Source organism: Centrocercus urophasianus, unplaced genomic scaffold (assembly GCF_019232065.1).
Source record: "Centrocercus urophasianus isolate 14NV4802_14NV808 unplaced genomic scaffold, USGS_Curo_1.0 seq_13, whole genome shotgun sequence".
Classification (NCBI taxonomy): Eukaryota; Metazoa; Chordata; class Aves; order Galliformes; family Phasianidae; genus Centrocercus; species Centrocercus urophasianus.
In genome coordinates, this window is record NW_024884475.1 from 10,508,683 (window position 1) to 10,522,173 (window position 13,491).

At 44.4% G+C, this 13,491-nt stretch overlaps 2 protein-coding genes across 7 annotated transcripts in view; one reads left to right on the forward strand and one right to left on the reverse strand.

The window, feature by feature from the left end:
- The first annotated feature begins 219 nt into the window (after window positions 1–219).
- Window positions 220–1,571, forward strand: CCDC96 (coiled-coil domain containing 96). The gene is made up of 2 exons (XM_042812819.1): window positions 220–882; window positions 1,029–1,571. Exons 1-2 carry the CDS (start codon window positions 220–222, stop codon window positions 1,569–1,571), a joined length of 1,206 nt encoding a protein of 401 aa, XP_042668753.1.
- Window positions 1,572–3,063: 1,492 nt separating this feature from the next.
- The window catches only part of TBC1D14 (TBC1 domain family member 14), a 65,327-nt gene continuing 54,899 nt past the window's right edge, over window positions 3,064–13,491 (reverse strand). For all 6 annotated transcript variants that reach the window (XM_042811498.1, XM_042811497.1, XM_042811499.1 and 3 more), the window contains 2 exons: window positions 8,346–8,604; window positions 3,064–6,297 (listed from right to left, as the gene is read on the reverse strand). In XM_042811498.1, the coding sequence (XP_042667432.1) occupies window positions 6,232–6,297; window positions 8,346–8,604 (325 nt within the window). In that variant the 3' untranslated portion in view covers window positions 3,064–6,231. The remainder of the gene's footprint in view (window positions 6,298–8,345; window positions 8,605–13,491) is intronic.

Sequence of the window (13,491 nt, forward strand, 5' to 3'; positions counted from 1 at the left end):
GCCCGGGCGCGGGGGGGATTAAAATGAACGAGAGGCCGCGATTGGCCGAGCGGAATCCTGTTTCCTTCCCGGCGGCCAATCGCAGAGGCGACCCCGGGCGACCCCGCCGCTGAGCGGCGGCCGGGAAGACAGGGCGGGACCTCGGGGCGGAGGGAGAGGCGGGGCCGGCAGAGCCGAGTCCCGTCGCCCGGACAACGGGGGAAGCCGACGGGCGGCGGCATGGAGGCGGCGGAGGAACCCGGGGCGGAGGAGCGAGAGGGGAGCGGGGATAACGAGGTTCCCGAGAGCGAGCCCGACGCGCTGAGCGCGGGGAGCGGGGAGTCCGAGGACCCGGCGGAGCCTCCGGAGCCCGAAGGAACCGCGCCGGGCACGGGGGAGGCGGAGAGCGGCACGGAGGAATCCAACGCCGGCGGGGAGCCGGAACCCACGGCCGGCGCCGAAGCCCAGGAGGCGGAGGAGAGGGAGCGCGCGGCGCTGCTGGCCGAGTACCGGACGCTGGAGGCCGAGCGGCAGCGCCTGCACCAGGCGGACGGCCGCCTGCAGCTCCTGCTGGGAGACGCGCTGCGGCCGCAGCGGGGCGAGCGGCGTGCGGACGAGGCGGGCGGGCAGGAGCTGTTCTCCCGGCGGCTGCTGGAGCTGCAAGAGCTGTGGCGGCGGCGGGAGCAGGAGGCCGAGAGCTGGCAGAGGCGGGTGGACGCCCGGCAGAGGGACTGCGCGGAGAGCGAGGCCGCGGCCAGTGCCGCCTGGGCCGCCTTCCAGGCGCGGAAGAAGGCCGTGGCCGTGCAGACCCTCTCGCGGCGGCGGGGCGGCAGGGAGGCGGCTCTCAGGGCGGTGGGCGACATCCAGGCCCGGGAACAGGAGAAGGAGATGTCCTTGCGAGAGGTGAGTGCGGAACGCCCGGCTCCGTCCGCTCTCCCGAAGGGCGGAGGATTTCCCGGGCGCGCGGCGAGCGCCGTGCCGCGATCCTTGGTGCCGCGCCGGACACGAGAGGCGCGGAACCAGCCCTCCTTGTACTTCTGCCCCTCCAGGCCCGGCTGGAAAACATCAAGGTGAAGCTTGAGGTCCGAAACCTGGAGAGCGTCCTGAGAGCCCACGGAGAAAAGCTGAAAGGCCACCACTTCGCAGAGATCAGTCACATGAAGAAAGAGAACCAGAAGCTCAACGAAAAGCTGGACGGCCTCAACGACGAGGTCCTGAAGCTGAAAAAGAAGGTCGCTAATGCAGAACGGATCCTCGGCGACGTCAGGGAGAAACTGCAGTTTGTGGAAGCTGAGAACCGAGGCCGGAAGGCTGAGCTGAGAGACGTCATGAGCGTCCTGCTGCAGAAGAGGGACGCCCTGAGCAAGAGCAAGCGGGCCAGAGACAGGCTGAGGGCACGCAACGTGAAACTGCAGCAGCAACGCGGGCTGCTTGGAGAGGAGATGCTGCTGCGGGACTTTGAGGAGAAGGTGAATGCCGTGGAGTTGTTACAACAGCAGCTGCAAGTGCTGAAACGTCACCATGCCGAACTGATCCTCAAACAGAGGGAAATTCAGGAAAAGATGAGGGAAGCCAATTCATTTCTACCTTGAGGATGAAAATAAAGCATTGAAAAGATACAAACCACAGAGTTGTCCGTACCGCTCATTTCTTAACACGCTTCTTTTTGAGGAAGGTATTACACGTGTGCTCCTGGAAAAGACTTAGGTATGATGTATCAGCGTGATGCATTAGGAGATCACTGTACCCATTTCTCAATGAAGCCACCTACACGTACCTCCTATTTAAAACAGTGCACAAGAGCACAGCCAAAAGCCTACACTTCTAGAAAACCATCTCAAACGCTGAGTCCTGCGAGGCCACAGCAGTGTTGTTTAAGCAGAGCACCCAGAGCTCTAATTCATACCTTGACTCTGGCAACCTCTTTCCCGGTTCTTACAATTCAGTAACAACTTCATCTGTACAGCCACCACCTGTGCCTTCCAGACAGGTCCTAGGAGATGAAGAATTAACTCTAGGGGTTAAGGTTCCACATAGATGTGGCTGAGGGCTGAGGAGGAACATGAGGTATTCACAGCAAACCCGACTTGCATACAGCCAACTTACTACAGAAGCTCAATCCCTCACTCATTCTGTCAACAGAACTGGCTGCAAGATCTGTTTTGTTAGTGTACAAGATGAAAGGTTTACTACTTCAAATACATATGTTAAACTTCTCATCCCAATCTAGAGCTTTAATACTTTTGTCTTTTAGCAGGCTCTACGTGGTGTGTGATGAGGTACAGAGTAGCATCAGCCCACCACAGCTTCAGCCCCTTTGCACTGTTCAAGGACAGTGTGTGAGAATTCTAGAACACAGAAAAAAGGGGGGAGAGAGGGAGGAATTGTTACAAGGGATAATCATACAGCTCAGCTTCACCAGACAGGAAGCAGCTTCCACTTTCAAAACAACGTATTCTTCAAATTCCCACACGGCTCACGGAAAAAGAGGCAGTGTGACAGATCTACACCCGCAGCTCTCGCTGCTGCTGGAGTAGCGTCATTGTTGACGAAGGCATGGGATGCTGATGTCATGATACAGAAACAATTGTGTCCTACTAAGTGCAATGTATCTCCAGTAGCTCACAACCTCTATTCATGAAAACAGACTGCACAAGCAATAACTTCACAACATACCAGTAAATGTACCTCTGGCTGCTGCTGGACTGTGAAAACAGACAAGTGCCAACCACTTATGCTTATCACGGACCAAGACATTGTAAGTCAGGACTTCCACCACGACCCATGTAACCAGATGTGAGATTTTCTCTCGATCCAAGAGTGGTTTCTGCACAAGTCGAGAGAGAGGCCCTTCTGGTGTTCCACAGAACTGTTTTAAATAAATAGCAGTGGATGATGAGCAGCAGAGAGGCTGCCTGACAAAAAGGATGCGCGCATGAAGCAAATGTGTCACTGAATTTCTCCACGTGGAAAAAAATGGCACCCACTGACATTCATCCACACTCACTGAACATTTCTGGAGACCGAACAGCGCAAGAAGATACTTGAACTTTCAGTTTCTCAATTGCACTGACAGCAGGTGAGTAAGGTAACTTTACATGACTTTATTTAATAAAACCATATATTTACAGTTGAAAAAAGTTCCAGTTTGATACACGTATCTAAACAAAACCGACAGATAACTACATAAAAACAATTTAAACATGATGTACAGAGGATGTATCAACAGTTCTCTACGTGTCTAGTTTTTAAAACATTCAAAAATGAGCTGTTAGAAGGTACCTTTCTGAATGAAACTGAATTTCTGAATGAAACACGTTGATGACTGATTGCTGACGGCAGTTGCAAAACAGCTTTGCAATAAAGTGCGGGTTGTACAAAATTCCAAACCTGGTGGCAATGTTCTGGTTTCTCTGGTCTGCTGCATGTACTGAGACAGTGGCAAACCTGTGGTGTATTGCAGCTTTTTTTTCCTTAAACCCGTGAAAAAAAAAAAAGTCTGCTGAGATGGGGACACTTCAATGAGAGAACACCTCATGCACGATGTTACAGATACCCTTGAGCACCTGAACAGTAACGTTATCAGAATTTTTTATGCAATCCCTGAATTGATTACAGAAACCTTTCTTAATAATGAAGAGATTTGGTACGCCGCAAGAAACTTAGGAAGCTTGGTGGCAAGTTATTCTAAACCACTACGACTCATCTCTGTTCATATCAAAATTCAAGTGTTATCTTCAAATCAAGTTACTGAGAAGTTGGAACAATTGCATCTTTAGGCAGGTCATTTTTTTTCCAAATGCATTTTGTTTGAAAATAAACTGTGCAAAGCTCCTCCTTATTGCATTGCTTTTCTTCATTAAAGAACATACCTTATATACACAAAGAAATCATCTAGAAAATATATACATCTCCTAGGAACAGAAAGATTGAATCACAGACCAAAATAATTACATTTGCAAGTTACAAACAGTGCACAAGTGTTGCAGCAGGCCTTTTCTCACAACTATGCCTATTTTCACTGTTACATTCAACATGTTTTTGAGAAGAAAACAGGCTGCAGATGGCTGAGACAAACACCCAGTGGCTCAAGAACGCATTCCAACCAGACAGGTGAGCCACACTGACAACTTGCTTTGAACAGAAATATGCACCCAGTTACAACGCAGACTAAACTCACAAAGCCAGTTATGGTACCACCCACAAAGTATAGCAGGGAGAGTTGTCTGTGTGTTTGATAAATCATTTAAAAGCTTAGTGCAAATGTTGCAGATGTTAGGCCTCTCATGCCCATCATGAAAAGGCAGATTTGCTATTGTACTAGAAAAAGTACTTACTGACCTTCCAGCTTTCTATTGCACTTCAAAGCAACGTGGCATACAAGTACCATTCTATACAGATACACAAATCCTGGGAGAATTAATATGTTCTCAATGTCACATCCCAATGTCTGTTTTCAGTAAGCGATGACCTAAAGAAGTCTTCTGGAGAAATTCAGGTGGGCAACCAAAAAAACCACGTCTATTATGCCAGGTACACAAAGTGGACAGGAAAAAAGGCCAATGAGGTAACAGACTTCTAAGCTGCATCTGCATTACATATATTCCAAAGGGATTATGAGTCTCAAAAGACTTACCAAGAAATCTTCCTTTCCCTCTTTTTAAAATTACAGTCAAAGTATCACTTGTAGAAACAGTGTCTGTAATAAATTGATTGTGTCCCACAGCCCTTACACTGTATGCTGAGTTGAGCAGTGTGCAACTATTATTTTTTTTTTTTACATCAGTCAGTGCCAAAAACTGAGCACAAAACAGAACAAAAAACTCTGGGAAGCCTATGGCCATATAGCTAAAGGATTTAGTAATTCCTGCTTAGAGTTAACAAATATTGTTTCAGTTAGTTTCCCTTTTCAATGGTAATAATTATTTATAAACAGATTTTACACTCTACAATCACCATTCTTGTAAATCAGAGGCACCTGTGCTTTACAGTTCAGCATTCATCTGAATGCAGAGGGAATCTAACCTGTATAACAACTGAGCAATGGCCATCTGCTCTCTGTAACTTGCTCACATGTATTAGAGGCTGGATAAAATGCCAGGAAATGACAGCCTGAACTCGTCCTGATAGTATTTCTCTGGCCTATTTCCCAGTAAACTTCTTTCCCTCATTACTTAATCAAATTCAACTCCACATGCTTCTCCACTGTGGCAGCAGCAGCTTCAAGAGCTCCCCACAGGCTTTTCTTTTCAGGCTTATGTAACTTCTACCCTACCCCCTTCCTCCTCAGTTTTGCCAGTGAGCAGAGCTGGGTTTAAAACAGCTGCACAAATTCCTTTTAACCATTTCTCAATTCTTCTGCTCAGCCCAGTTTTATGAGCACAACTGGACAGATGGCACAGAAGTCAGTAGCTGGGAGTGCCCTGAAATGGCACTGCCCCAGAAGAGACACAGAAGCATCCATTTAGTACTATGTGACCCTGGGTTTAAATGGGGGAAAGAGTACAGCTGGGAAATAATGCCAGCTTAATACTATACCCACTCCTGCTGAGTTTGCCATCTAGCCAAATTAATGGAACTTTTGCTGTATATACTTCAGACAGGAACGTGAATTTCCAAGGCATCTTAAAGAATAATTGGTTTTACACTGCTAGTGCGATTTCTCTCCCAAGTGTACTTCCTTGACTCTTTTTTTTCTTAAAGGATGGAATGTAGTTCTACATCTACATGATTTCTTTGGTAAATGGGACCCACAGCCTATAAAACAAAAAGCATTTCTAAAGGAATGGTCCTTACATCATTTAAATTCCAGCACCAGTTATTTAAAATCCAGATCCAGCTAGTGGGCATGGGAAGTATATATCCTGCCTAAGAACAGAACTAGGGAATGGCTTTCAAAGCAACTGACATTGCTGAATGCCCAGTATTATAAAACATCAGTGAGAAATAATAAAGAAACCTTAATATAGTTTGGTTTAATTGCCCTCATCAAACATACAAATGTGTACTGCTGTCCACAGCAAGCACTTGCTCCACGAGACGTTTAAGGCTAGGCCTCGGTTTCACTTATAAAGGTTTTACCTCCCAGTTTCCTTCCCTTTTATTTTTTCTTCTTTCCTCCCCTCTCTCCCCTTTAAGGCTATCTTACTACTGAACAGAATCTGAAGTAACACTTTGATTTGCAGGCTCATACATATCAAATACTTTTGCCACTTCACATCTTTTCCTGTGTGTCACCGGAGGCAGCCAGAGCTAATGTTTAAGTGAAGGACTTCCTTTCTCCATTTCCCGGTTATCCTTCTGCAGAGCAGCCAGTATCTGGGCATGTACAGAAATGACAGAGAAAAAGATATTAGATTTTAAAAGTGACTCAATAAACCGCTGTCTGAAGACCTTGCTATTTGAGTAGCTTTGAGCAATACTTTTTAAACTATTAAATATAGTTACTTTATCCAAATTGAGAACCTTTCCCAGTGCATGAAACTTCTTCCTTAAGCCCTCATGGCACAGTAAATACAAATTGATTTAATGAAGGTTTAAGCTCAGTTAACCTCCACACATGAGATTTTTACCCATAAAGACATATCTGGTACAATTAAAAGCAGCTTCCCAAGGGGATGTCATCATTCTCAGGATAAATAAACTGTCTAAAACCATTGCAAGTGAGCAGCCTGCTCAGAATTATTACCATGGCACTGACTGGGATTTGCCTAGCAGTGCTGCTGCCCTAGATTTGTTTACACCAGCATTACGTCAAAATCAGCATTCACCCTCAGATGGAAAACTTTCATTCTCTATGGCTGATGGACAACTTTGTTTGGTAGAGGGCACACTGATACCTACTTTCTCATGCTGCTGAAGCAGTATGTACTCTCTGCCTTCTGGTTACACTCCACTGAAGTACAGCAGCATCCCCAAGAAGTGTCCAGGAACTGAATGACCTTAGGGACATTTCTTTTCAAAGAACTGCAACTTTGACAGATTTTAAACAAGCTTCTGCCCAACAGAATTAACAAGAAATGAGTCTAAATTGCTCATATGGCAATCACATGACACTTGCCTGTTCTTCAACACAAAATCACCTGTATTATCACAACAAGGATGTTCAATCCAGGTATGAATGGAGCTGCTGCTGGCTGGCTGTTCAAAAAGTCCTAGAATTTGAGAGACTACAGCAAGCTCCTGCTCAAAGGCATGCAGCATAAATCCTAAGTTATTCAATCAAATGAGTTTATGAGAATTTGTTGTGCCACAGTAACAGTATCCTTCATGGAAAAATGTCAGCCTTTTTAATGAACCTGAGAATGACACCGAAATCTGGCTTGGAAGAGCATTTCACAAAGACCTCAAGGCAGCTAAGAGAGCTAGGATTCCTTAGCTACTAAGTCGAGGGAGCTGTGACCTAAGGCATAAGAATTGCAGAAATGCTAAGACAACAGCTAAATCTGTTCTACTATCTCTTTTTCTCTGCTGCTGATGACAAAGCAGTGACAGAATCACAGAATCACAGAACTGTAGGAGTTGGAAGGGACCTCCAGAGATCATTGAGTCCAACCCCCCTGCCAAAGCAGGTTCCCTACCGCAGGTCGCACAGGTCGGCATCCAGGCAGGTCTTGAACATCTCCAGAGAAGGAGACTCCACCACCTCCCTGGGCAGCCTGTTCCAGTGCTCCGTCACCTCACTGTAAAGAAGTTCTTGCGCACATTTGTGCAGAACTTCCTATGCTGCAGTTTCCAGCCATTTCCCCTTGTCCTGTCTCCACTCACCATTGAAAAGAGACTGGCCTCACCACTATGGCCCCCACACCCCAGTTATTTATAGACCTGGATCAGGTCCCCTCTCAGTCTTCTTTTCTCAAGGCTGAACAGACCCAGTTCACTCAGCCTTTCTTCATAGGAGAGATGCTCCAGGCCCTTCACCATCTTTGTGGCCCTCCGCTGGACTCTTTCCAAGAGATCCCTGTCTTTTCTGTACTGGGGAGCCCAGAACTGGACGCAGTGCTCCAGATGAGGCCTTACCAGGGCAGAGTAGAGGGGGAGGATCACCTCCCTTGACCTGCTGGACACGCTCCTTTTAATGCACCCCAGGATGCCATTGGCCCTCTTGGCCACAAGGGCACACTGCTGCCTCATGGCCAACCTGTCGTCCACCAGGACATCCAGGTCTCTCTCTGCAGATCTATTTGCTCCACAGTTCAGCAACAAAGTCTGTTGTTTGGGGGCACTTCTACACTAAACACACAAAGCGAGCTAAGTCACCCTACCTTTCCTGTGTCTGCTAAAGTATTCTCCTAGATGTTACCAAACATCATCCTTCACGGGTACAGCACAGTTATCTGTTAACCAAAGATCAACACTCCCTTTACCTGAGCCCACTTTTTGTTTCTACTTTGCATCTGAATGGCAGCAATAGATGAAAAGAATTCTTCTGAAGGTAAGTCTTCTGGTAGCTTTGTTAAAAACTGGGCTATATGAATGAAATCCATTTTGGTCAAAATATCTTCAAAAAGTTTTAATATTCCCAGGGCTGTACGAAATAAGAACTCTTCTCCATCACGGCAGAACACATCCCAGATACGACACGCCAAGTCTAGTGGCAAAGACTTGCTGTACAATGTGAATATCCTGAAAAACAGAGTAACATTTTCTGAGTTACTGCACAAGGACAATGTATGGATCCTCAGAGAAGTACACAGACTGCTCATTATTGAGGTTTCTCAAATGTGTTTATTTGAATAGCCCCTTTGTATTTCCAAAGTATTCCTACTATTTGCAGCATAGCAAATCTGAAATAATACAAAACTGTGCTATGCTGGTATAACAGTTATAGCATTTTCCAGGTTGTTTTTTTTTAAATCACACCATCAGAAAAATATAGATGATTTTTTGATGGGCATGCCCTGGCCACTAGTATAATTAAAGAAAAATCATCATCGCTTTAGAACTGAAGATTCATGCAGTTTTAGCTGCGAGGACACAAAAATCTAAATCTTAAGACAAACTAAAAAAGGGATTCTGTGATTTAGATGAAGGAGAAGATGACGATTACTTCAGTGTCCACGACTGGATTCGCTGGCAAAGCAATAATAGAGTGACTTCTGGAGGATCAGCTTGGTGTGTGGTGAGTTGAACAAGATAGGCAAGATTTCCAGAAAGAATGAGCAGGTGGCTGTGATAACACTCTTAAGACAGATGTGATCTCCAAACAGCAAAGGAAACAGCAGTGGCTAATTGTGCCTAAAACCACATTTTGTTAACTGCCAAGAGAACAATTCCTCCTTCATCAAACCATTGATGCCTTTGCAGCAAGGAAGGCAAAGGTACTCTTTTCCTTCCCTGACCCTAAAAAAGACATAACAGTACAACATCATAACCTCAAAAAGTGCCAACTGTTACACTTACTGGAATCAAGTGACAGTATGCAAGGGAAAAGAGTCACAGTAATCTTTCCCCTTGAAAATTTAAAAAGAGAGTATTGCTCCAGAGATGCATCACATCTTGTGTCATGGTAAAACTGCAAATAATTCCTTCTCCAGCAGAGGTCAGCAAAATCTCAGACGTAAATCAAACCTTCCTACATTAACACAACATCTATATTTAAGGATGCTGAATCTAACAGTAGCTCTCCACTCCCCACCCTCTCCAATTTTCTATTCAAGATATTCCAGTTTTCCTTAAAAAAATGATGCTGAATAGATACACAGAGAGACATAAAATACTAATTAACATATTTTGCCAGTAAATTTTAATAATCAAAGGCTTTCTGAAGTATCTTTTTTACTTAAGGTTATTGGACTGATGTGTCATAATTAGCAAGCTTTTCTCAGCACACATTGGGAAAACTGAGCAATATCCCACTTTACAAGGTGCAAGGCCAGATTGCACTTGCGCAAATTCAGATGATGATTTTTTTTTTTTTCTAATAAAAAGTAGAAAAATATTAAAATTCTGTTCACCAAAAAGTTAGCATATTATATAATAACGTGGTAGAGTCTGGAATGAAAAAAATACTACTGGTCATATTACATAATATATTATTATATATTTAAAAAAAATAGCAGCAACCCTTATTTGGGTTACTGACTGACATGTTGAACTGCAGAACTTGTATATTCTTTCAACACTCTTGTACAGTCACAATGCCACATCACAACATCTCATTACAGAATGCTTACACAGCAGAATTAGGACTTATATGCACACATACACGTGTACAGGAAACAGCAATGGGTTTTCCATTTAAAAAGAGCAGTGTAATAGGAAGCAATTCAGCAGAGTGCCTTCCTGGTCACCACACAGCAGGCAAACTCCCAGCCAGTAATTGGCACTGGTTAAAGATAAGCAACAATGCCTAATTTTGCTCCATTTTATTCCCAGAAGCTATTATTCTGTCATGAATCAGACCTAACCTGAATAACCCACATGTGTTAAATCTGCAACTATGCAGAAAATTAACTGTCAGAAAAAACAGTCACACCTATTTATGAGAACTCTGCTTTCTTAGGAAAAGATTTAGTTGGATAAAAAGCTGTCACTTCAAACAAGGGATTTGACACTGATCTCTTCATAATTCATAAGGAAGTGCAATTTGCAAGATTTTCACTAGTCAATTAACTTTCATTAACACCAGCATGAAATGCATCAAGCCCTACGAAACGGAATCGGGCCTCCCAGAACAAGCAGTGGTACAACAGGAGGAGTCATTTCTAAGAACTGATACAGCATTTGCTCTCTGAAAACATTTTCTACTGGAAGACATTTTTATTACACATCTGAGCTACTGCTCTGAAACCCAGCAGAAATTTATGACAGCCATAAAGCAGCTGCAGCAGCTCTCAGCAACGCCAGCACACGACTTGGATGTGATCTGTTTGCACTGGAGAGCAGGATGAGTCTCCGCCTGCAGCTCTTTCAGCTCACTACAAGTCCCAGCCAGGTGCAGACAGCAGCTCACAGAGATGTCCAGCATCAGAGAAACAGAAACACAGGTTTCTGGCTGCTCTCTGAAAGAAATACCAGATACACGCTCCTGCTCCTTCCAGACCCACCTAGGACACACGTACTTTGAAGGAGATGCATAAAATCCTGACCTGTCTGGGACAGGAAAAGCATATGACCAGAGTCTTGCTTACAAAGAAAGCACCGTTACCATGATTCGATTATCATGGCTCTGTTTTGTTTTCCTCCTCTTTTATTTTTATAAATTGTCTTCATAAAAACATTGTTAGCAACAGTGCTGAGGGCAGGTATGCCAGATTTTGGACTGACAACTCCTGCACAGCAATGATGACACCACTCAGATTTTACATATTCTTCTACCACACATTCTTTTGCCACATCTCTTTTACGCATGAATCCCTCTGCAACCTCTCAGTTGCAGTGGGGAAATTGCTGAATTAATTCATTTTTTGAACTTACTCTAAGATCCTTTCTCTTTATCCTGGTACTCCTTTATCACTGCTACATTTTGTAACAATTCCTCTATATCTGCTTTGAGACAAAACCTGCAGCCTTCTTCGTGTCTGCTGCATTACGTCTTGCATAGCGAAATCTCTGTTCTCATTGGTATCTTTAGAGTTATTGCAGTAAGACTGCTGTTAACAGCTAATTTGGCACAATTTTTTAATCATCACAGCTGAAGAAAGTAGAAGCATTTATTTAGTTTCTAATAAGGGGAAAAAAAATACATAGAATACAATGCTGATTGCAACACAGCAACTTAGCAAAATTGACTGCATTCTAAAATGTGCTGATACAAATACTGGGGTGGCTTCCAAGCAATTTAATCAGGTCAGTAGCACCCAACAAGCCACGTTCTCTCACTCAAGAGTACTACATGGCAACGCAGTATTTCACCTTACTCTGCAGAGACTGATTTTTTGGAGTCTGGTAACAACTACCCCAAATTTAGGAAAAACAGAATGTCACGAGTGATCTTTGGACTGAATTGCTGCCTGAGTTTCTGATCTATTCTTTCTCTGAAATGGAGGCATGCATTTAAAGCATAATATTGAAATTCAGTTTTGGGAAGTGAGGTGTTAATGGCACGGCATGGGCTGTGCTTTTCCTGATGTCACAGACATTTCACTGGAAGTGCCCACAACAAACATTTGCACAAACTGTCCTGGCCCTCTGTCATAACAAGCAAACAGCATCAAGAGAAAGTTAGTGCTCACAGAGCACGATCACAGTCAACGCAGTATTATAGAACCACTGATCAATCCATCAGTACAAACAAAGCCCCGGGCTGCAGTTATTGCCAAAATCATTTTTCTTAGTAGGGATGAAGAGGTACTTGTACAGCAACAGCAGGCCATAAATAGACAGCATGCATCCTTTGTAAATCCACATTCTGCTCTGCTCAGAAGAGCCTGCAGTACATCAGCTGACAGCACTGAGTGGCCAAAACTGGGCTACTGAGGCACACAATTTTCCCTCTGCTCCCTGTGAACCTGACTGCACGCTGCTCTTTACAGCCTTTGCACACTTGATTTCCTCTGCATTCTTGAACCTGATTGTGCATTGCTCTTTACAGCCTTTGCACTTTTGATTCCCTTCGCATTCTTCAAAAAACTAAAAGCCTGCCTAGCTTCTGAAATTTATACTAGAACCAAATTTGAGCTTGAAGCTCCATGTTCTTTGTAAAGGGAAGCCTTACTTAGGGCAGGCAGCCCTTGTGATTAAATTTTGAGTCCTCAATGCCTACCTGTGACAGACAGCATGGAGTTCTGCTCCCTAAATCCTCTACCAGCCCCAAGAAAACCCAAAGCAATATTACACTGCTTGTACAGCTGCTGCCACCTTTATGCACAGAACTGCTTTTTCTTGGAACGTATGCCCACAACAAATGATGAAGTCTAACAATTGTATTGCCACCTCCTGCAGCACTGGTAGCATGAAGCAGCACAAAGAAGACACGTTGATTCCACTGTAATTGCAGCAGGAGCACGAAGGCTTCCCAGCAACTGCTCTGCACAGCACTGGCTGCTGGAGTCCTCCTGGAGCTGGCACCAACTGAGATTTACTGCATACATGCCTGCACAGTAACCATGCCAGCCACCAGAATAGCGGCAGGAATCCCTCTGGAGCTCAGAACAAATGTGCATTTAAATAAAAGTAATGTTCATAGGGCAAGGCTGTTCCACAGAGATTTCTACCCACAACCAAAAGGTCTGTCTAGTCAGAGAATTCACGGGGTTCAGAACTGTAAAAGCACCCCTTCACCATATTCTTCTCAGACTTGAAACGTAATTGAAACCTCATCCTTGTTTTTCCAGAAATACTTTTGTTTTTCCCAGTGCTATCAGTACTACAGCAAATTCACTCTCAAACTGGCAGTCACCCAGGAGCCACAGGCAACATTCTAAACAGAATTTTCAGAAGTCCTCATTGCAAGAACACAGACTCACCTAACTTTCCTTCCTATCTTTTCTGTAGTACTTTCTGCCTAGTTCTCTACTAATTTCTATGGAAGGACAGCAGATATAAACTTAAACTTAAAAAGAATTAAAT